Source organism: Vanessa tameamea, chromosome 17, assembly GCF_037043105.1.
Source record: "Vanessa tameamea isolate UH-Manoa-2023 chromosome 17, ilVanTame1 primary haplotype, whole genome shotgun sequence".
Taxonomy (NCBI): domain Eukaryota; kingdom Metazoa; phylum Arthropoda; class Insecta; order Lepidoptera; family Nymphalidae; genus Vanessa; species Vanessa tameamea.
In genome coordinates this window covers 12,064,755-12,088,615 of record NC_087325.1, presented here as the reverse complement: position 1 = coordinate 12,088,615, position 23,861 = coordinate 12,064,755, and the positions used below count along the sequence as shown (strand labels likewise).

The 23,861-nt window shown below is 38.0% G+C and overlaps 1 protein-coding gene across 1 annotated transcript; it reads left to right on the top strand.

Moving 5' to 3' along the window:
* Nucleotides 1–21,720: 21,720 nt before the first annotated feature.
* LOC113404371 (uncharacterized) lies at nucleotides 21,721–22,975 on the top strand. The gene is made up of 2 exons (XM_026645242.2): nucleotides 21,721–22,073; nucleotides 22,188–22,975. The coding sequence occupies exons 1-2, from the start codon at nucleotides 21,896–21,898 to the stop codon at nucleotides 22,706–22,708; spliced, it is 699 nt and encodes a 232-aa protein (XP_026501027.2). The 5' UTR covers nucleotides 21,721–21,895; the 3' UTR covers nucleotides 22,709–22,975.
* Nucleotides 22,976–23,861: the final 886 nt, after the last annotated feature.

Sequence of the window (23,861 nt, the reverse complement as noted above, 5' to 3'; positions counted from 1 at the left end):
CGATTATCAAATGTAACGAGACGCGCCTTCACGAGTCGCAAATTATAAAAAGTTGGGATTTAATAAAATAGATCGGAGTAAGCTCTGGTATGGTAAGGTTGTAAATTATATGTTACGTCATCGAACATTTTATAGCCTGTATATGTATTATGTATTTATAAAAATATAATAGAATCAACAATCCCATTAAATTAATGTCTGCTTATTATTTCTGAAACGTTCTTCAAAGTCAGATTTACTAATCTTATAAATCCCGATCGTTGATTGGTCGCCCGCGTCGGGATCGGGTTCCGTCTTAAAATTACATTTTAAATGAAAGTTTAATTTGGTAATTTGATGTTGATCAGCGTTTCTGAGTCTGGAGGTAAATTTTATTGTACCGTAACCCCATTTATTGCCCTAAATAAAAATGTTCTGCTTGCTACTGCTGTTTTTTATAGGTTTAAAAGCTTTGATAATGATTATTATTTGTATTTTAATTTGATTTATTTCTAAATGTAACCATTATTTAAATTACTTAATCGACGTCATATAAAATATATTCGCATGTATGTCAAAGAAATCTCGTGCAGTAGATAGTGCGCGCCGCTGCAGGGTACCAGGCAATCATAAAAGCCAACAGTGTGTACAGCTCCGGCGGCGTCACAATGGCCATTGTTCTAATGGCGCGCCCCGAGCGAGCCTCTAGCTGGCACTTCGCTGTTGCTATCTGCACGTCGCACGACCTACCACTCACTATACGTACTTATACTCACATTTTTCCTTTTTATTTTACCATGCAATACATTATACATATTTTAAGCTTAAATAATATGAGAATGTTTAGTATGTGTAGTGGCTTATGTACTAAAATAGGGAAATATTATTTTACTTAGGTAGTATTTGGTAGTCTCCGAAACTACTTACCGCATTCGCAAAGGTTTAATAAAGAAGTGTTAGAAGAGTTAGAAGGCAGAATCAGAACGAATGTATTATGTATGACGCGTTCTTTGTACTTATGTCATAAAGAGGTGCATAGGTATGTATGTATTCGGTACAAACGGACCGACGGGACCGGCGGAAGCCCGTATTAGCAGTTGTTGATAGATTGTGCGCGCTTCGCAACGATATATTACGTCGCTATTTCATTCTATTATTAGAGTTTAAACTCTATTGGCTGTTGAAGTGTTCTTTTATGGAGAGGTAGTAACTTACAGTCGTCTTCTCTCGCTAATATTAGATTGTAAACAAAGCCAAACTATTTGAGATGTCATTTAAATTCTATGTTTTATTAAATTCAATGATATAAATATAATATTTTAGAGATAGACAATTTGATATGGGCTGTTAAGATAATTTCTTCAATTTCACTGATCTAGTTATCCGGGTGGAATACTGTTAAATTAAACTCGGTTGCGGTGTTGGCTACTGGCGAGGGCGACTGCGAGCGATGGCGGGCGGCGGTGATGGCGTGCTGCGAACAATTTGTGTGTAAAACGCTGTCAAACAATTTGCTACTCGAGCAGCGAGCTACAACCAGCCGTGACGACGTCCATTTAGCACCATTACACACTCTATAATCACGACGGAGAACTTCCCATCAACATTACGTCTACATCATACATATAACAATTTATTAATGACTTCCCGTCGCTTCAATTTATTTAATATCTTCATTCACCTTAATCCGAAATCATAGCTGGTGGACAGTGTAAATACGGCCGTCGAAATTATTTCGGGCGAAACGGTCCCATTTCCAATTTGTGTTAACAACCGCTAAGTGTATACCGCGGGAGTCGTTATGATGGTGTGGAGCGAGTTTTTAGCTCGCCGGTGCTGATGGCCGATGGCCGCAGCATTCGGCTCGTAAAACTTAATGTGCTGTAGCGCACGACCCAGGCTGAATCGATACTGCAACTGGTTATGGCGCTGACTTCCGGGAATATCTGTTTCCAACAATATTTGATGTCCACGGCAGCTGGACTAATTCTGGAACTAATTCAAAATAATAGCAAAGTGTTTGTCCTTTGCAATCTATCATATTTACTGAATATTTGTTTTAGAAGTCACGAGGCCAATTTCTTTTAAAACATTTCAGTTGTGTTCGTAAGGAAGGAAGGCAGAAAGAAGGCAGGTACGGTCGGCGCTGGCGAGACATGGAATAGCTGAGGGGATGAGATTTTTGAATACCCGAAGAGGCTAATTGGAATTGATTTTTATGTAATATATATATAAGTGTTCTGCACAAAGATCAGCTCGTAGTCTATACAGGGAACATATACGAGTACGTCTATTTTTATCTTAGCTGACTGACTATCGGCTTTAAGTGGGTCGTTAAAACTAATCGTTGCCATATATAAGATATGGACACTTTCTTTGAATGAATTGTATAATGATTTTGCATCAGTTTGTCTCTTTCGTTCGTCTATAGTCAAAAGGAGATGGATGTATCGTTGTTTTTGAACATGAATATAATTTGCACGAGCGTCACTCCGGGGTCGATTTAAATACCTACAACCTAACTACAACGCAAAGCGCTGAGCACAGACTGCGTGTCGCCATTTTGTGGACATTACACGTTTAGTTACAATAATGTTTTTATGTGAATAGAATATATGCATACGTCGGTAAATGTGGCGTCATATTATATTATATTTATTCTAAAATTTCTATCAAATTAAGTCGTAAATATAATAGGTTTTGCTTGTAATAATTAATATGGTCCAGATTCTACCATTATTATTAAAAATTTCAGGAAAACATATACAATGAATGCATGTTATATTATTTCCAAATTTATGTTTTGATTATACAGTTAAAAGCTCCCAAACAAAAAGTATTTAATTATATTACTGGTAAGCGATGTCATGTTCAATAAATAAACATCTCAATAAATCTGAGCACTCATATTAGGTATGTAAGTGAACAGAAACACTTCCACGACATAATTTCAAAGCAACAATAGCACACCGAAAGTGTTACTTACATTTATGGCAAGACAAACCCATGTTCCTATAAATTGTCTCTCGCCTTGTTCGACTTCCCATGGCCGCGCGCGTGGTAAGTACGTACCGTAACACGCACCATATTTAGTGGCTATCTAGCATTACCATAAGAGCAAGCTTTCCCCGCAGTGAAACTCAACACGGCGCTGGAATTAAATTATTCTTGTGTTACGTGCAAGTCTCGCTTCCTAGTTGAGAGAGTGTTTTAGTCTCCAGTGTGAGGCGACTGCGGCGTGAGCTCAGACCTGCGCTCTGAGAATGAAATTAGCCCTGGCGAGCTCCGAGCTGTTATCACGAGAAAAACTCAAGTCTTTTTAAAAAAGAATATTTTATTAGCACAAATAAATTTGAACAAAATAATTATTGGATAGGAAACTCTGGAAGTACAAGTACTGTCTGTCTATTCTTTACTTTTTATAAATATTAAATAAGTTTTATACTATAGCGACTGTGAATTTGAATATTCGCATGAATTTTAGCAGCATTTCTACGTTAAATCGCAATTACGAATATCGTTACTAAAAATGAGCCAGGCATTTTTTCGTCAGTAGCGTTATATTGGTAAAAATATTTGTGCAATATAGAGGCATCACGCTTGCATGTTAAATAAAATAAATCCGCCACCGGTAGAAACTCATTGGGTATATTGTATAACAACGATTGCATCCTATTGCATATTGCAATTTGAGGCGAGTTGGAGGCGACCGTTTCATGTAAGGTCTGTTATCATCTACAGCATTATATTTGTTTATATTTTTCTCTTACATAACGTGTCTCTTTTAAGCTGAAACAGAATAAGTTAGGAGCGGAGCGGTTAATGTCTGCGTGGTCAGTGGGCAGCGTCAAGTGGACCCTTCACAACACGTACGCTGGGTGTTGCGTTACGAGACATTGGCCACAAGAGCCTGCAGTTTATAACACACTTGATCACTATCTTCCTTGTTTATACAGAGTTCAGTTAAGTTTGTTTTTTTTTTACTGAGCAGTATTAACAAAAGAGATTTATTCATTGTCAATGAAAAGTTACTGTTATCAGAGATTCTGATTTAATTTGAAATCAGGCTACTTTAAATGTATGACTAGTTGTCGTTCGCGGGTTCGCTCGCGTTTTAGATATTGGTCGTCAGTTGTTAGATATAATAAAAAAGTAGCCTGTGTCCTGCCTTAGAGTTGAATCTTGCTTCATACCAAATTCCAAAAAATTCAGTAGTTTGGCTGCGAAAGCGTAACAGACAGACATACAGAGTTACTTGCGCATTTGTAATATTAGTAAGTATATAATATTATAACAATAAGTCTTTAGTACACAAATTATACTTTACGTGTACGAGACATAGCCTTCTAGCATACTTTTACTGCTTCTGACTAGAAAGATGTTCCTAATATATTCTGGTTACTTACTTCCTGTACAAAGTGCTATTGCTTTAAGTGTCGACATACGTAATCCCGTTGCCTCGGGAGTGTAACACTTACGATTCCGACTCTGTTTCAAACTCAGTACATGCGATAGGCTAGTTCTTAGACGAACGAGGAAGTTAATTATTTGATATCGGGAAAGTGGCAGACGGGTCTCGTCCGCCGGCTCGTCACCACATGCTGCGAATGCGTTTTCTATGTCTTTATTATGTTACTTATTCAATATACATGTGTAACTATGAACTATTAAATGAGCAAGCAAGCTTCATGACAGGACAGGACAGATGAATCTGTATGTTTCTTCTGGATAAACCAAACAGTTATTAATTAACAATAAATCGACCCTACTAATTTATTTATCCGTGGCTAATTTGAATTACACACGCCCGTTTCATAAACATTCTGAATACTTATTCCTTTCGATAGTTATATGACAAGAAATGAGATATCGGCCCGACATGTCGCCTTCGGCTTTGCTTATAGTTACTCCTCCATTCCTCGTTGACGTAGCGTTAAGCTGTATGCCCTTTACGCTTCCGCGATTAATGGGCTACCACACTCTGAAATATCATTTCAAATCGAACGCGTCTTTTTTAAGTTATTGCTGTCGAATGCACGAAGAAAAAAGAAAGAAGAAAACGTTGAACCGCAGCGACGTATCTCGTCTTTAAAGAAACGGAAGCGTCGGGTTAGTGTTTGTTGATTTTTAAGTTTTGATTTTTAATTGTAAGTACATATTTTAATATTCCTATGTGGTAAAAGGTAATAGTACCTACTGAGTTATTTGCCGGTCCTTCTCACTATAATCTACAGCTCAAACCGGTGGTCCATGGAAGCTTTACATTTGAAAATAATAAAAATAAAATGAGGATTATAAGGTGCTAGTAAGAGTTTATTATTTAATTCCGAGACTGTTTATTTTGATTTGAATACTAAAAGGACTAAATTGAGCCATACTACATACATCACATTAGGGCAATTACATCCACTATACATAACGCGTGTCATGAAGCCACTTGCGTATTACGAGTTCATTGACTTTAAAGCGGTTTTAATCAGAACCTCATGCGTTTAGATCATAGCCATACTGCTCATAGAATGTAACCTTTATTCTGATCACCTTAGGAGCTATATTATTTATCACTGCAAGCTTATTACATTAAGATTATACAGATAATAGTGCTACTCAATTTCGCACTTTACGTTTGAACGGATAAGAGCGCTGCGGTTCGTGTCGTACGCGGTAACCGTTGCGAGCGGTGAGGTTGGACGATACGTTATTTGTGATCAGCTGGTGACCGGTGTCGTATGTCTCGCTTGTGTCGCAATAAATTAAAGCCATTGATTCATTTATTTAAAAAACAATTAATCTCCCACCTGAGGATTTCATATCGATTTATTATATCTCGAACAACATTCTACCATCTTTCGTTTATTTCACTTTAATTTTAGTAAATAAATACATAAATGTTTAATTATTTTTTCAAACTAATATTATAATTACAGTAAATATCGATATTCCCACTGTTGGGTCTTTTTTCCTTTTAAGAAGGCTTCGAGCTCATTTCACCAGGATGCTCCAAGCCGGGTCAATGGATACACATGTGTCTGATGTTCATTTTTGATTTAGTGCTTGTCTGGGTTTGACCAGCAATTATCATTTGAGGTTCACGTGTTCCGGCTACTGCCCGCCCTTGTCTCCTATTGTAATTAATCGTTTCGATACTACGTATAAGTAAATTACTTAAACACATTTGGTTTTCATATTTGTAATCAGTTTTAGCGATTGTGTTAGTTTGTGCGTATGTAGCTGCGAACATTGGTATTGTTCAGTACTGAGTGCTTATAGTGCGCGATGTCTTATTGTATCAGCTCTTTCCGGTTCGGGTCGGATTGCCGACCCGTCGGACTATGAACGTGAGGGAACAGAGTGCATCTGTGACTGCGATGCTGTGAGTTCGTTTTAGAAAGATCTGTGATTATAAGAGTGAGGTAATAGACTACGTCTGAGTTTGCACACATATTAGCGGACTATATTTCCTGGGTGGTGGAGTAATCCGTAAGATTTTTTGTCTTAGTCGAAATTGGCATAGGAAAACACTCAATTGTCTAAAATAAAATCTCGCTGGAAAGAACGTATCAATACTTTCTTCGCGAACTTGCACCGGCTTTGGAGCTTTTATTAAATACGGTATAAGGTTACTAAAATTCGAACAAAAATAATTGTATATGAAAAAATGATATTTATTGCTTACATTTAAAAACCAACTATGAGTAGTCCTTAATTTAGATTGTTTTTAGTTTCTAAAATAATTAAAAGGGAAAAATTGGGGCCAGAGGTGAGGAGAGCAATAGTTACATCACATTTACCTAATGTTTTATTATTAATTTCGAGTGAGGTTAGTTCGGCGAGGAGCAAGAGGCGGCGGCGGGCGGCGGGGCAGCGGAGCGAGCGGCAAGACGGCAACAAAATTGAAATGTGAACGCCTCATGAATTATTGAAGTTGGCGGCGTTTAGCGACATTACCGAGATATTGCCTCTATTTATTTATATGAGCTTTGGCCTAAGAAGAAGAAGGTCCTGGAAATGTCATGAGTTTTTAATGTAGCCGATTGTTACATAATGTCAGGTGGTACATTCGACTGTCTTACTTCATGCGAAAAGGAAACGACCACAACATCCATAACTAAAGTATGACGCTTTATTTATTAGAATATCTCAAAGCTCTTATAGCGATAAGCGAGAGATACGACATATTATACCAGAAGGCGGATCACTTGCGTGTGATTTTTCCAGGGTCGAAGTTGCCGCTGGCTATGCAATTGTCAGTCCGTCACTTTGTGGAGAAGAAAAAGGTTTTTAATCAATAATCCTCTCAGTATCTCAAAGGTCTGGAAGAGATTCTTATTAATATTTCTGTGCAATAAAGAGATTCACAATATCAACAACAACAGCGATAACACTTATATTGTTACAGATAATGTTGGTTAAATAAATAGAACTAATTTATTGTCACAGTGGAAGACGAATATACTCGAATATACTCGAATATACTTGCCATTTCCGGGCGGGCGGCTGCTCCGCGGCGGGCGCTGCGTGACGTGTTGCAGTTCGGGCGGGTAATTAGAGTACCGGGGAAGCGATTCGGGTATCACCCGCAATAAACTTAATGTTGTCAAGCTCTGCCAGCGATGCCGCATTCTCGTCACTTCGAATCGTTCGGGTTTATGGCGCTTGATTGTTTTAGATCGCGACGCTTCCGTTGGATTCGTTCGTGTGTTAAATTTAACGTTCTGTATAGTTTTACATATCTCATGATACAACGTAATATGGAAGCTTTGAATGTAACAAGTAATGTAAGGTATACAGAACATTTGGCAAATTAATATATTTGGACTTTTAATCAAATAGCGGCTGATTTTGTCGAACTCGACGAATAAAACGATCGAATCGACAGCCTCCTAATTAAAATTGGAAAGAAACTAAAATAACTATCACCATTTTCATATGTGAGCTAAGTATATATTTTCGTACAAAGTCCCCAATAATTTAATGATGTACCTACACGCACGGACCCGTGTCATCGTAGCGAGGGCGTGTGGAGTCCCGACTCCCGACTCCCGGGCCGCGCTCCCGGCTCCGCGGCGCCGCTACCCGCTGTGTCGCCGCTCAATCAACTTGTTACTTGTTTTCAGAAAACAACATCGTTTGCCATCAGCTTTGTGCGAAATGACCATCAGAACACGGAATTAGGTCGCGTGCCTCGTGTCTTCGCGAGCGACGGGGAATTCGTACGCTACGTTATATGGCCGCTGACAATAAAATGTTGTTAAGTTGTAAGTCAATTAATTATTAGTCACGTTAGTAAAATATAAGCATTGTGATAAAACAGGTCAGTATTTTTACGGCTTACAGTACACAATTTCCAAGATTATCTCAATATTGAACAAAATTGGTCCGATACAATGACGTCTATGATTTACATGATTTATTCAAATTTATTTCAGGAAGATGTAAGAAACGCTGACGGGTGAGACGAGCTGAGCCCCTAAGCGGGTCAAATTTCAAGACCTACCTCCGACACAAATATAGCCATACCTTAACCCTTCTAACTCTGCTTAATAAATTCGTCTTAATTGTTAATTTACATTTTATAATTTCAGTAAGGATTTATAATCTTTTTACAGAAACAACTCGATTGTTTCTTAATAACACTAAGACGTTTTGGGTAACGTGAGACGTCAATATCGTCGATGGGGCACTTTTAATCGCGAATCGAGCCTCGCGTTTGTTTCTGCAGGAATTAGAAAATAGAGATGCAATTAGTTGAATGAGTATCGTCGCGGTACTACACATGTATAATACAAAATTTAAATCCTTTCTTTACTTATCGCAATTTATAATATTCTGAAAATATTGTTTGTTCCCGTCATGTTAATTATATGATTTCCAATTACTTGAACTTATTGCCTTAAATATTATGTATATTTAAGGCAATAAGTTCAAGTAATTGGAATTGAGAGCATCCTTTTTTTAAGTTGATAATAAATATTTTAAAATAAGCATGTAATTGGGGTCACATGCGGTGAACTTTTCGCACCCTTTTTAATTCCACGATGCAAATCATTAGAGCATGTGAATTAACAGAGCGTCACACACAAGTCCCAGATGGCTTAGGTTGGCACTAGGTGCACTAACTACACACGACATGCGCCCTTTGTGTAAATAGGGACCGATCGTGCCACCGGCGCCAAGCAAACATAGTATTTGATTAGTACCAACTGTCTCGTTTAGCTCATATATGATTTAACAGAACGCCTGTTTATTTACTGCGTGAATTGGACACAAAACACTTGGAAGGATATTTTGGGTTTTTCCTCATATATCTAATGTCTAAGAAACGCACACTCTAAATTATATTTTATTTAAAAATATAATTAAAATAAATTTAGGTGTCTATGCAGGTAATAGTTGTCATTTATGTCATTTATGCCGGTAATAGTTTCATTCACACGTGTTGACAACTTTTCTTTGAGCTCAAGACAGGCAAGAGGAAATATAAATTTAAATCCTATTTATAGCAAAGAAATATAGATTTAACTAGATCCCTGTAAACAATACCTATTTAACCTGAACTCGTTCGGAAGCCCTACAAGCGCTCTGTGAAGTATACATACAACCAAATAAACGATATGGGAATTATATTATTATATCGCCTCAATGATCCAGAGACCAGCCGCTCTCGCGGACCTAGTTTCAAGTCCCGAGTCGAGCCAATTAAAAGTTTTTGGGGTTTCCTAACCGGAAATCCCTCGGTAGCAGCTTGACCTTAGATTGGTTGTATTCACACTACCTCGTGCCATACCTCGGAGAGCCGAAGGTCCTGCGCCTGAACTCTTTCTTACTTCCTTTCGGTCGTCTCTGATGCTGTCCAATCGTATTATGAGACGGTTGTGTCTGTGTTTACTCAAACACACTTCCACACCGTCGCCATTGTTCTATTCGCTTTAAACGAAAGTAAACAACTAAACACAAACGAAACCGAGCTCACTGAAACTCGAAATCTTCCATTTAGACAGAAATACCGGAAGAGACTTTGTGAAACGAAGCGCAAGTGTTTTGAATATTACTGTTGACGTTTCACAAACAAAATATAAGGAAGACGTCGGAACGCAGGGAGGCTTTTTTGTGACAATGCGGGAAATGCTTACAGCTTGCCGTAATTAGCGAAATCGCGGACGAACAGTCAGACAGGCACGCCCGCGAGGCCTCGCCTCAGTGCAGGCTCACGCGGATGAAAATTAGACTATAGCTCATATAGAATTTTATTTTTGACTGAACAGGCTGACTTGATGTATTTCTTTTATAAAAGGCACAGAGGAGAATGAATTCAGACAATAGAATAAACGAAGAAAAAGTTTTGGAAATGCGACTTGAAAAATAACTACTATTCTTACGTTGATATAAGCTTGGGAGCTATTGAGCCGCCTTTTGGCCAGTTTGGCTGTGAAACTATGTGGTCGTTGGGCAGGAAAGTATATATAAAGTATATATATATATTATATAGTATATTATTATTAGCTATATTGCGATTGTGTTCATTAAATCTGGGGACAGATGAGTGTCACCCTCGCCTAGTCTCATGTTGAAATAACCTTGGCCGGTGAAGTATTCATTTTCATAATATAAATATTATGTATCACACACGGCCTCGATTCAGTTTTATATATATGTGTATAGAATCTGTACCCGCACCGACGCCGAGTCATCCGCCGCTCGGAGCGGCGCGTCGCTACAAAGAGCATTCTGCAGGAACAAAGCGCCCGCCCGCCGTCAGGTCACCGCCGTCACCAGCCGATCATACCCCTTAATGACCCTATTCAGAACACTGCCGATGCCGATGCATTATAAGCTTTCGTATGTCGATACTTTTACATTGCCGATACTATTTTTTATAGCCTAGTTTAATATTTAGAAGAGGCACAAGCAACATAACATATTCGTACCCAATGTTGATGACGCATTAGTAGGAATGGTTAATATGTCTTACAGTGCCAACGGGCAGTGGCGGTGGTGACCACTATGCCCCTTTTGCCCGTACCCCTACATATATCTTTAAAAAAAATGTTGTTTTGTTTTAGTACTTAAATTATTATCAACGTTCATCTTTAAGCCAAAACGTCTCGAGCTTTGCTCGCTTAAAAATACATTTCGAAACTATTGAAGTAGCTGATCAAAATGTAATTACTGATACATTCAGTGACTCAGTGCTCAAACTGCGGACTACGTGCAGAGGTAATTAAGTTCACATAAAGCCTGCGAATATTATGAAATTTAATGTTTATTGCTTAAAACCTGAGTAAATGAACCCATTGGAATAAACGATTATACATCTGCTCAAATTACAGGGCGTGCTGTGCGCGCTCGGATTGGTCTTACAGCGCCTCCGTAATCGGTATCGATTTCGTTAAGTACCTGAATATTACTTATTGTTGACGATGAAGGAACCATAAATCTAAAACGGAAAGTGTCATATAAACATGTCATTCCGCTTTAATGGTTGCTACGATAGACAAGTTGACAAGAATGTGCATGTATATTTTTTAAATAGTATTTTAGATAATATTTAATAATATTTAAGACTTTCCCAACCGGCGGTAGCTTTACGTTTCATTCAACGTGTTACATGACGAACCAAAAGTGACTATCGGTTCAACGGTATAGAAGTTGGTGTGGTGCAGCGCTGTCTAGCGGCGAGTTACAAAAAAGTTTCATAATAAAAAAACACCTCCATGAAAACACTCATAGAAGTGTCATCTCCATGGCAATAGGTTAATATAAGACATTGATCTACAGCGTCGAAGTCTATTCACCTCAGACAAATATGTCTACCAACATCGTGTTAACAACAACATATTAACCAGTTATGTTTACGATACTTAATTCCATACGAAATTCGAGTTTTTGCGATATTTCAAGTATGTGTGTAATCAATTCACTGTCTACAAGTAAACCAGGAATTTGTAACGTTTGCTTTGCATTATTATAAGTATGCTTTAGTTGAGGAATTATTCAGTATTCGACACTTCCTTTTGTATGTCTTTCTAAATAATGTGTTCAAAAGATATTGTATACAGAATATTCCATCGCCCCAATTTTATTCAATTCTCTTTTAAGTTGTATTCTCAAATTGGACTCATAAAAGTGTACTTACGCACTCAAATATTACTTTATTAGATAATTTGGATAAAAACAAGGTTCGCGTGTCGCTGTCTTCCATTAACCGATGTGCCTTAAACCGTTTAATCAAATATTCATAAACGTTCGACGTCCGCGAGGGCGACGAGGGGGGAAGTCTCGTTCACTTTACTCCAATATTCTACTTTTCCTCTCGGGGGTGCTCGATATCGAATACGTGTAGATTTATAGGTAATTAGAATTACATTCAATGAAAAACATTAAACTATGATATAATCGATTTGGCAGTTAATACAGAATCGACTGTGCTTCGATTAACTATGCAATACGGAGTTTAATTAGGGTTCTAAATCGAAACAATTAAATCGAGAATCGGGGACAAGGTACGGAGGGCGAACAATGGGCTGACATTTACACGGGAGTTGCTTAAAAAATTAAACTTCCCCAAGGCCGCCTCTCTTCTTAATGAGAATGTTCGCAACAAATTATACGTGTGATCATGAGCACAAATTAGTTGAATAATACAGATTGTTGTAAATACATATTAATTGATTATATTATTGCACCAGTTGAGTGTTTTATTTAAAGTACAACAAACAAATTAATCATAGGAGTAGCCCTCACGTTCAAATATTTGGAATGTAATTAAATCGTTCACGAAGTCGACCTCCGGCCGGCGCCTGCCGGGTGGTGGCACTGGGCCCCCTAACGAGTATGGTCAAATGAATTCGGTGCCATCGCAGGCAGTATATCACATTCAATTGCGTAACCCAGCCTACTGATTAAATGTATTGAGCGCGTTAGCGTTTTACGCGTGCGTTTATTTTGTCGCTCATTGTAACCGAAATTTGTGAGTTTTGTCGAGATTTGTGAAATTACATTGTTATTTAAATCTACAGTGTAATTTGTGATATTGAAAGTCGAGTTATTGTCGGGAATATTGTACATTCCGATCGGTAGTACTTTATACTAATTTGTAAAATTACGATTTGAAAGTAACTTCTTGTAAGAGCTTACGTAAATAAAGTTTAATGTGATTTTATTTATCGATCACTACTCAAATAAATGAAGAATAACACACTTCAATATACTTATAACACGTTTCTAAAGACGCGTCGCCGAGACGCCAGCGTCGTAGCTGTAGCGTGTCCGACGAGTGTCCGATGCAGGGCGTTGGTCAGCGCGCTGGGCTCGTGTGCGAAGTTATTGTTTTGTTCTTCGCAATCTGGACGTAATTCCGAATTGATTGGGTCCCCACTTGTTACGAGAATTCCGATGTGTTTTAATTTTATTGCTCATACTCGCACTAGGATGTAACAATGAAGACGATTACTTAAAGCAAATAACACGTTTGATTAAAAAATATTTCGTTTTAGGTATTCCTTTGTAGTAATGATGTCATACCATTCTATGAAGGCTACAGCCTTTGTCTCTGAGGCTACATCGGCACACGCGCCCTTTAACTTATTTATACTTTATTTTTTCTTGTGTCACAAAACGCGAGCAGACCGTGCGAGCAATCGAATGTCTAAAAGCAATCTAATTCGAAGTGAGCTGACATTGTTTAATGGCAACAGCGTCTCCGCCGTCCCCGTGGCCTACGCCTCAGTGCTTCGCGGGGGAGAAATAAAGCAATCTATCTGTAAGCGTATTCGCACCGCACACGCCGCGCACAGCCCACTCCGCACACACCGCACACACAGCACACACCGCACACTCCGCACACACCGCGCTACGGGCTTGTATCCATTATTCTTGTTCAGAATTTAATTTAAGCCTCCTGCTATATTGGTCGGCTGCCAATGCAATTCCGCGGCGGTCGTAAATGAGAAATAAACCGAGCCGATCCAAACAAAATATTATACGTACTATCATATCTTCGGGAGTACACATCGCAAACGACGAAATTTATAAAACAAACGACTTCATTTTTTTTCAGGGATCAATTCTTTGCGTTCCTCTGAGACACCCCATATTTTCTACAGCTTAATCAATCATGGAATTTCCTGAGTGTTTTAGATTGAGTTTTAAAATTTACTTTCACGCCGGCCTTTTTTTATTGAAGGCGTTGTCGAAGTTTGCGTCTTAGAATTGCTTGCAATACGGGGCGCAGTCCCTCTTTATCCGTTTGGTTAGCGGATAAGCAACGTTTGTTTTCGGAGCGATTTATTATCGGCTTCGTAAATATCATAATAGCATAATAATATCAAGCTACGAGGTCATTGTGTCAATTAAATATAACATTCCGACCGGTCCGGATGTTTGAAGTGAGAGTAGATACGACATTTTTTATACATTTCTTCTGTTATAGAGATGGTTCAGAAACGGAATACGCAATTCTTAGTCGAAAATAGTTGCTTCAAATGTGGGCTGGCACTACTGAATATCAATTATGACTTACAAACATAAATCAAGCTTTAAAGTTCAGTGCTGCTACTGGGAATTTCAAATACATAGTTTGTATTTATAAATAATTAATCTCGTAGTCGGCGATGAAAGAAAAAAAGGAAAGGTGCTTTGGATGAAAATCTGACAGATATTTTCAGCAACCAACGTGCAGTAACTTCAGCATTGTGGTGGTATAAGTTCTCACTACTCTTCTTCCTAGGAACTTGAACGTCTTATCCAAAAAGTGGTGTATTATTAGCAAGTGAATTATTAACACAAATTAAGAATATGATAATTTAGTGAGGTATGCCTGGAATTGTGTCCGCAATCTTTGATTAACATCCCTCATCAGGGACCTTTAGGCTAATCTCGGAAATAAAATAAAACCACAATAATAAACTCGACACCACATAATTCATCAAATATTTTATATTTTTATGTTTGGAATAAGTTTTATGGGATGTCTGCTGTGACCTATGCTGTGATCTGTCACCTATGACCTGAGCTGGACCAGGATCACTCGTCTTAACACATCGCTCATCGTACTCTTGTACCATTCCGAACGAGGGAGGTTCTGGGTATCTTTGTCTGCTCGACTAACTTGCGGAATTTCGATTAAGGCATGCGCTAGATTGGGTATCCATTACGGCCATTCAATATTCAAATACCATTTACGTAACAACCCTCTGTTTCAAATTGTATTGAATTACTAATTTAGCTCACGCAACACTTATTCGGCATTCAGTGCCGAGAAATCTTGTTATTATAATTATGATATATATTATATATATTTAATCCGTGTTAATCAACATTTATGAAATATAAACATATTTTTTAAATTATTCACATTATATAAATAGGCGACCGGCAAATGAAGGTGAATGGTTACCGCCGTTCATGAACATTGACGCTTTAATAAATATATATTGACCGTTACCTATCGTTACCAATACTCCATCGACTTTGGTAAGCTACACTAGCTCGCTTTATAAACCGGAACAGCAGTAGTTGGTGGTACCAACCCGAGCTGGCTAACACGAGGACCCTTCGAGTATACATAACAGTTTATGTTCGCACTTTTTAGTTTCTTAAATTACAATCGAAATGATATTGTTAATGTCCAAACAGCAGCAAGCGGTGAAGTCATCGTTGCAGTTACGTATGAATGTACTGCCGTTTCCAACGGCCGGCGCGCTCGGAAAATTATAGAATGACATCATAGCGTTTATTTCACTCCGTCGATATAAATCTTGTAATGAAGTAATTGCTATATAATTCCACTAGTTTGTGTTCCCTCATGAATAATGGAAACGAGGAGAGATAACAACACAAATGATTTAATATACATGAAATCACTATTTACACTTAACTATTGTATTTTGCTTCGTTTTTTTCCAAATGGGACACTTGCTGGGAAGTCATCTCCTCTGCCAATAAACACTTGTACGGCATACCCTCCGCCTCTGTTCCTTGTGCCCGTGTACACTACATGCTGCTTTAAGTAATTTGACCTGCTTTTTACTGTAGGATTGATTTTCATTTTTGTAAGTAATTCTGATGACAATACAATGAGAGGTCAGGAGTTAGATAGTAGAACATATTGGAATCCATACAGTGACCCCTCGAGTTGCGGCAAAGTTCGTTTGTTTTGATTGGAAATTGTTCTTGGTATAAACTCTTATTAAATAAACATACGTATTAATCATTATTCCAGTGGTTTTTATTAAGTAATAGTAATAACATATAATATACTGAATACTATCTGTTGGTCCATCTGCCTCGAAGCGATCGCCACAACAATTTCAGTACACTTTGGTTATTCAAATAATGCTGTCGTATCGAGAGAGAGTAACTCGCTTGCAGGTTTACATTCGCACAGTCGGGAATTTATTGCTCAAATAAAAGTTACGTTACAGCGAGCGAGGAGCGACGTGCGACTTGCGTCAATTCGAAGCTCTGCAGCCCCAGCAACAGCGTCGCCGGCGAGAAGCTAAACAGAGGAGCCGGGGTATTTTCATACGAGGTACTTTGTTTAATCTCAGGTAGCAAACAGAGGCGAGGCGACGCGCGCCGCGCGACGCTCGCTAGTCGCCGTAACACTTACCGTGAATAAACATTACGTACGCAATGCAACGGCGGCAGGAGATGCATCGCTCTGACAAATCATTCGTTTTATTTCATTGTTCTGAAAATAGTAAAAAAGAAATGTTACCCGTCTGTTTTAAATTGATAGTGTTATCAACATTATATTAGGATATAATAAGTCGAAAATAGAATGCTGCCGAGAGATCTGGAGGTCGCAGGTTCTATCTTTTCCTTGGGGTGGTGTCGTATTCAGACCTCGTATATACGTATCGACAGAAAGTAAATGGGAAAAGTTATGCTTGAATAACGGGGCATTGATGTTTTTTCAATCCTGTATAAAAAACTACCAAGTTTTGATAATTTTTTTGACTGATAAAATATCAATTTGCAAATATTATGATTTTAATCTCAAAAAATATAAAACTTGAATCTAAAAGAGCCCAACCAACTGCGCGGGACATCATTTAGTGCTTAGTGTTTGCGCACACTTGTGTGTGTGCGCAAACAAGTGCATTTTCTACTCTCTTCCTCTCAATTCGCCGGGACAGAGTTCAGCGGCGTTACACTGATACACGAGAGTGTTATCACTACCTAATGCCAGGCTGCGTGCTGCGGGTAATTTCTTAAAATCCTACAAACAACTATTCGTTGGAGGGACCCGAATTTCAAGCCTGGTCCTCGTTCTGCCGCCTTTTAAGTTAGCCAATAACTCCTCCAAAATTAGTGTATGTAAGTAGGTTAGTTCGTGTTCTTTAGGAGGGCTGTTGTCGCGTGTCGGAATCGGCGACGGATCATGTTGGGCTGACGGATTGCAGATCCAGGCTTGGCGTTGCGCCAGCGTCGGCGTGACGCTCTCCGGCGAGTCTCTTACAGTACAGTATTTGTTCATAATAATATTTGCAGATACTACTTCTCAGAAATTGGCAATCATATGCTATTGACGTAAACTCCACTTTTCGAATGTCAATGCGTAAATATATAAGGTATTCTTGCTTGTAAGTTATATTCTTTAAAAGTACATTTATAAATTATAATTGACTGTGATTTTGTTTTACGTAATAACATTGCTAATGTTTTGATATACATTCATGTCTTTGATATAATATAATAATAGGGACAATGAGAGGACGGAACATCAGCAGCCAAAACACAAGGAGAAGATAACTACCAATTTTGATTTGCATAATTTGTATTTATAATGACGCCACTTGCATGTGTTTGATGGAATTCTGATTTATTTGTGTACCACGCAGCGTGGTGGTATGAGCTCCAAAATTTTCTCTTTGAGAGACATAGCGTTCTTTGTCTGAGCTTCCATCCCAGCAACATCAACGAGATCACCGCGTTTCGGTGCATTTACGTGATCTGACTAATTTCCTGTTACTAATCTATTAAGTCGGTTCCAGATAAACGAGAGCCTGCTCGACTAAACTGTTATATTGCATTAATGTTGTTATTTAAATTAATAAAATTAATGTTGTTAATTAAATTAATGTAGATAATATTTGTACAGCGACGCGAATAAGATGTCAATATGTCCGTCTCTCAGCGACACTAATGGCTTCATTACGTTCAGTCGACGAGCCCGTTTTCGCATATTTTGCAAATTATTTGGTGTTTAGTGGTGCGTAAGCGTGACGTCACTGACGGAGACATATTTTCCTTGTTTATGAAAAATGTGCGGAAGTCAGTTTTTTGTCTTCAAAGACTCTTTCTTATTTGTGAAAACAAATTATGTTTACACAATCTAGCGTTTGATGTTTCGTCATTTTCATATAGATAATATAATTTTAGCGGACTTTTAACTAAAATATAACTGTTTTCAAATTATTGTTCGAAACGTGAGCCAATGTTCTTTAGATTTTTTTTTTGCTCTGAAATATCGTATTCAGGAAAATCTTCCTTTGTTCTTGTTGGGCAACTAAAGGTAATTATTTGTGTTTATTTTAAGACCCACTACAAATATAGTCATGTTAAATTACTACTGATTACTTAATATTGAAACAAGTGATCTTGTTGCGTATAATTGTGACAGTTACAACCACTTACTGTTACACGATTCATTAAATTCGCTTGAAGGTAATCTATGCTAATATAACGAAGCTGCCTGTTGATAAAGAACATTGCCTTTTAATAAACTTAAATCATTACTTGGTAATGCAAGAAGCATTTTGCACGAAATCATATATATCAAAGAAGTCGAGATTTCGTTTAATTTGTTGATTTTTAGACACGAAATTTAATAGAACATTGTCAAGTAAATATACATATTAACCTGGAGAACCGTTTGTCATTTAAACTTTCCAAATAGTGACTACTAATACTTCTTCGTGATCCAAAAGTACTTATAAGAGCCTACTTGAGTAAAGTATATATAGATTTTGTTATTCGTATTTGAAAGTAAACAGTATCCAAGTTGATTCCACAAAATATTGTACCCAAGTAGTTGTAAGACACTTCTTAACATTTTTATAAAATCATGTAACTATTAAAAAAAATATTGATATATATTAAAAACGCATTTTGTGGTTAGGGTGTGTTTTTAGTATACGAGCTAGACAGACGTTACGTGTAAATATAGTTTGACTTTTCTTAATAAATTAGACAAGTCATGCAAATTTATCTGTAAATCGGACTTATAGTTTCTGAGATAAGCGCATTAGCACAACCTCTTCAGCTTTATATATTAGTAGGTACCCACAGATAAGCTGACTAAGTCGCTTCAAGTTCAAGGAGAACGATTAGTCATCGTGAGATACAGCTTTAAATAGTACAACGGTACAAATACTCGGAGATAACGAAAAATGGATCTTATTTCTATGTTCAAAGGAATCAACCTTTTCGTTTTATATATAATGTTGGAAGACTAACAGAAACTAACCTCAAGTAATATTATTCTGTCAGTTGATAAAGATTTGATTGTTGATTTAAATCAAATCGGTTTAGTGACAGCGCTTAGTCAAATAATATTATAAATGCGAAAATAACGGCGTTCGTTTGTTACGTCATACCGACTGAAACACTGAACCGCTGGGAAATAAGTTTAACCTGCATGGTGGAGTGGGACCAGATGCATGACAAAGGCGTACTCATTAAAGGATCGATAACGGATGACGCTGGTGTCGCGGTGCCGACTGGTCAGTGTTCACTGTTTAACTCGGTCCGCCGACATTGGTATTTATGTTTTACGCTGCACTAATAATTTACAAGAATACAATTAGTACTCTATTATACGCAGGTACACCGACTTCCCGGTGTCCTCGTCGTGCCTTGTAAGGAACTCATTGAAGCAAATAATATGATTTTAAAAAGTATCCCACGAAGTTCTCTTCTAATTGTTGTCGTCTTGGAGCTTATTCCAACATACTGGTCCGATAAGGGTCAATAAATAATATGTATATCATTCATCCGCTGAGCGCGATATGAATTATAAACACAAATAAAACAAATCCAAAGTCATCGATACTTGGCCTGGATTGAACTCGCGATCCATGATAAAGATCCTCATAGTGTAACCACGAGCCCATCGCGACTCCCTCACTTCCACTAAACCTAGAAAATATTAAATACATAATAATAGATTATATCTCAATAAACGTAATAGATATGAGTATATTGGTAATAAAACTACTTTGAAGTGAATCAAAATCTTAATCTCAATAAACCGTAATAAAAGGTAAAGCCGGTGCCTACACATGACCATACTCCGTCCCGACATAAAGGCATTCTTTAATCAAAATGAGGAATGCTTTAGAAAAATGGGGGATTATTCAGATTATTATTCCGTTTGAGCGAATTTCTTAAACAGCTCCGGATTCTTTAACATCACAATAGATTTATTAAAGTTACCTTTCGGGCACAAAAATATGTCGGGATTCCGCAAGATTTTGTATTCTGATATTTGTGAGTGAGTACATCACAAGATTAAACTAAATTTAAAACTAGAATAGTTAAGCACAATCAAGTAATCGTTACAATTTTTATTTATTTTTAAAGTGATTAAAAAATAATTAATTGAAGTTGAGTCGAGATGAAAATAAAAATATTTTGAAAAAAAAATCGGGAGTGATATTGCGCGTGCTTCGTACTGATCGGATTTGGATGCGAAGTAATTTAAGTCAAACAAACTGTCTTACGTGACAACAGTTGACAGGTACGCGGGCCGCGTCCTTGTGTGATAGTCGGAGGTACGATCCTGATTCACATCCTAACAGAAAATTTACGCCTAGCTAAAGGGAAATTAGATCAAATGAATCAAAAACTCTCTAGAAATTGATATGTACTAATTACATATATATATAAATAATAAATATTTATATATACATATATTGATTGGAGTCGGGTGCCAAGACATGGCTCGTGTTCAATATAGATATATCGGATAGCAATAAGCCACGCCACCGGAAATTCATAAGTTCATTCAGTAGTCCAGGATCACCTTCACGAGCCCGCAATAACTGAGGATTACGCGATCGGTCCCTAATCCGGGATTACATACAAAGGGCCGCTGTTTTCCTCAAACAACCTTTTATCTGCTTCACAAACACGGTTTTCCTTATTGACCTATAGTTTGTTTTCTTGCGATTTCGTTACGGCTTAAGCAGGACTCGGAGATGATAAAACGCATCCCGTTTGGATTCAAGTGTAGGAGCGATCGCCCTGCGATAGGGACGCAGTTTGTAGATGGGTGGAAATTGTTATCAAATGTACTATTGTATTGTATTGTGTTCAAGTTGAAGTCTATTATATGCTAATATTTGTAATGTTTAAAGTATAGTTACTCGTTTTATTATAAAAATATGCGAGCACGTGCTTGCCTTGTCTATTATCTCATTCATCTGACGACGACTCTTATTATTCTAACAGGTAAGCAAATTCGTAACATATTATATAACCATCGTCATAATAACGGATCTGGAACAAAAATCGTGAGAATACTTAAATAGTAATAAAATTGCATAAAGTTATATCGATTCGCGGAACGAGGTCACCGACCGCGACACGTCCCCGGCGCCCGGCCGGCCCCGGCGGCGCGGCAACCGACCGTGCCGCCATCCGGCCGTCTGATCGCGTGCAGCGTACGTTCTACACTACTGCCGGCGCACCAGCCCGCAGCCGTGCGGCCGTGCGCCGTTAGTCCGTCGCCGAGCACGGCCGATACCGCCCGTGCCGTATCTCCGCGCACGTCGACTTGCCGTTGTCGCGTCGCGTACATAATAGTCCGTACGTCATAACAGAGGAACGACTCGCTGCCGCAAGCGTTTCGAGGTTATAGACGGTTGATATTTAAACGTAGACTAGGTACAGTGTATGTTCCATCGCCATGGACAAAATCGACCCCGAGCTACTCATCAGCTTGGTGCACAGCCGGCCGGGCCTGTGGGACAAGAGCTTGGAGAGTCATAAGGACTTCGTTTTGAGATCGAACGCGTGGAAAGATATTTGTAGGATTCTGAACCCCGAGTTTAATGATATGCCTCGTAAAGAAAAAAATGTGTATGGTGAGATAACTAACACGTAACCCATCATTACATATGTTCTTACGACAGCCTGCGTCGAGCCGGTTCGAATGAATGCGTGATTTGTGTAGTAATAATATAAAAAACTTTTTTCAGTCAAAACGGTTATGAAGAAATGGACCAACATTCGAGACGCCTGGAAAAAGACAGTTTCCGAGGATAAGCGGAAATTTAAGCCATACGTATATCACGAACAATTGAAGTTTCTTCTGAAGAACTATAACAAAGGCGACAGCACGGATGCAGAGGCAAGCAAAGATAAAATAGAAGAGTACAATAGTGACGACGCTTCAGACAGCGTGGCGAGCAGTAGCAACAGACCAGCCAAGAGACTGAAAACACACGAGCAGGACGAACAAGACGCCGGCTACATTCATTACATGGACGTCAAGTCTACCCACGTCGAGGACGCTCACATCTCGTTCTTCAAAAGCCTCCTACCGAGCTTGCACAAGCTGGACGACGATGAAACATTAGAGTTCCAAATGGGTGTGATCAAACTGATACAGGAAATAAGGAGAAAGGCGAGAGGGCAGCCCTTCCACGAGCCCTACATGCGCTACAACTTGCCGTCGTCCAGCTACGAAATGGTAGAAATTAAAAAAGATATCGACTAGCTTTACGTTAAATTTAATTGCTTAAGGAATTCGTTTTAAGTATTTTATATTATTTAAAAAAAACATTAAGCGGTTACAGATATTCTTATATGTTTTGTAAAATATTAAAGTTCAATAATGTACGTCTGACTGGTTGGTCATTGAAACAATGTCTATATCTTGTTTGTGCGGTAACATAAAAGTTAAAAATAACAGCAAATAAAATAAATTCAATTAGAAAGTGATGCTTATTTTTTGCGCTATGCATTAAATAAAATTATAAATGTTTTGCGAGATTGTTATTTCTATAATTTGACATTATTAACGAATAAAGTTTCTTTTTTAAGGTTATCCTTTTTTAATATAATTATTTCTTAAATTTACAGACAACAAGTGAATTAATTTTATGATCTTTGATGAAATTAGCACTACCATGTAACACCATTGAGATTTGAGTGTCGTTAGCTTACTTCAATATATCACCTAGATCATTGTTATCTTCCTCATATTTCGTTAATAACGGACTAGAAATGCGGAATTTAAACAGAAATCACTTGTAAATAAAGTAATATTTATATAAAATTGACTTTCAGTGTTTGTAACATTACGCGCGAGTGGGGTCTTACCATTGGGGATTGAATAAAAAATACACCATTGATTTGCGTGAATTTCAAAGTATCCCGGGGGGCAAACGGAATGCTTTGTAAACATGGCCGGCCACGTCGAGCCAGCATGTCAATATGCCTAATAGATTGAAACACAGCTGATCCATTCTAGATAACGGTTTACTATACGTCAACTTATGACATTGAGATATTTAAATATATCTGCTTAAATACAGATGTGGTCCATTAATTACCCGCCTCGGTACCCGCTCACCATCAACGACAAAGACAAAGTTGAAAGATTTAAAACACTAAAGCGCATTATTTGCTGCCCTTATTTTATTTTAATAAAAATTTAAGTTGAGTTGGTAAAACTATATTAAAGTTTTGGCTTTAATGCATCCGGGTAACTCGTTAGGGACAAACTTCTGTAATATGCCGTGTTGGCACGGATTCAAGTTTGATGTTACAACAGTGGCTATGCCGGCAACGGTTAATGAAGATTAAGAGTATAATTTATATCTCGTGTCCAACAATATTGTATCTTGAGGGTTGGAAAATATAATTAA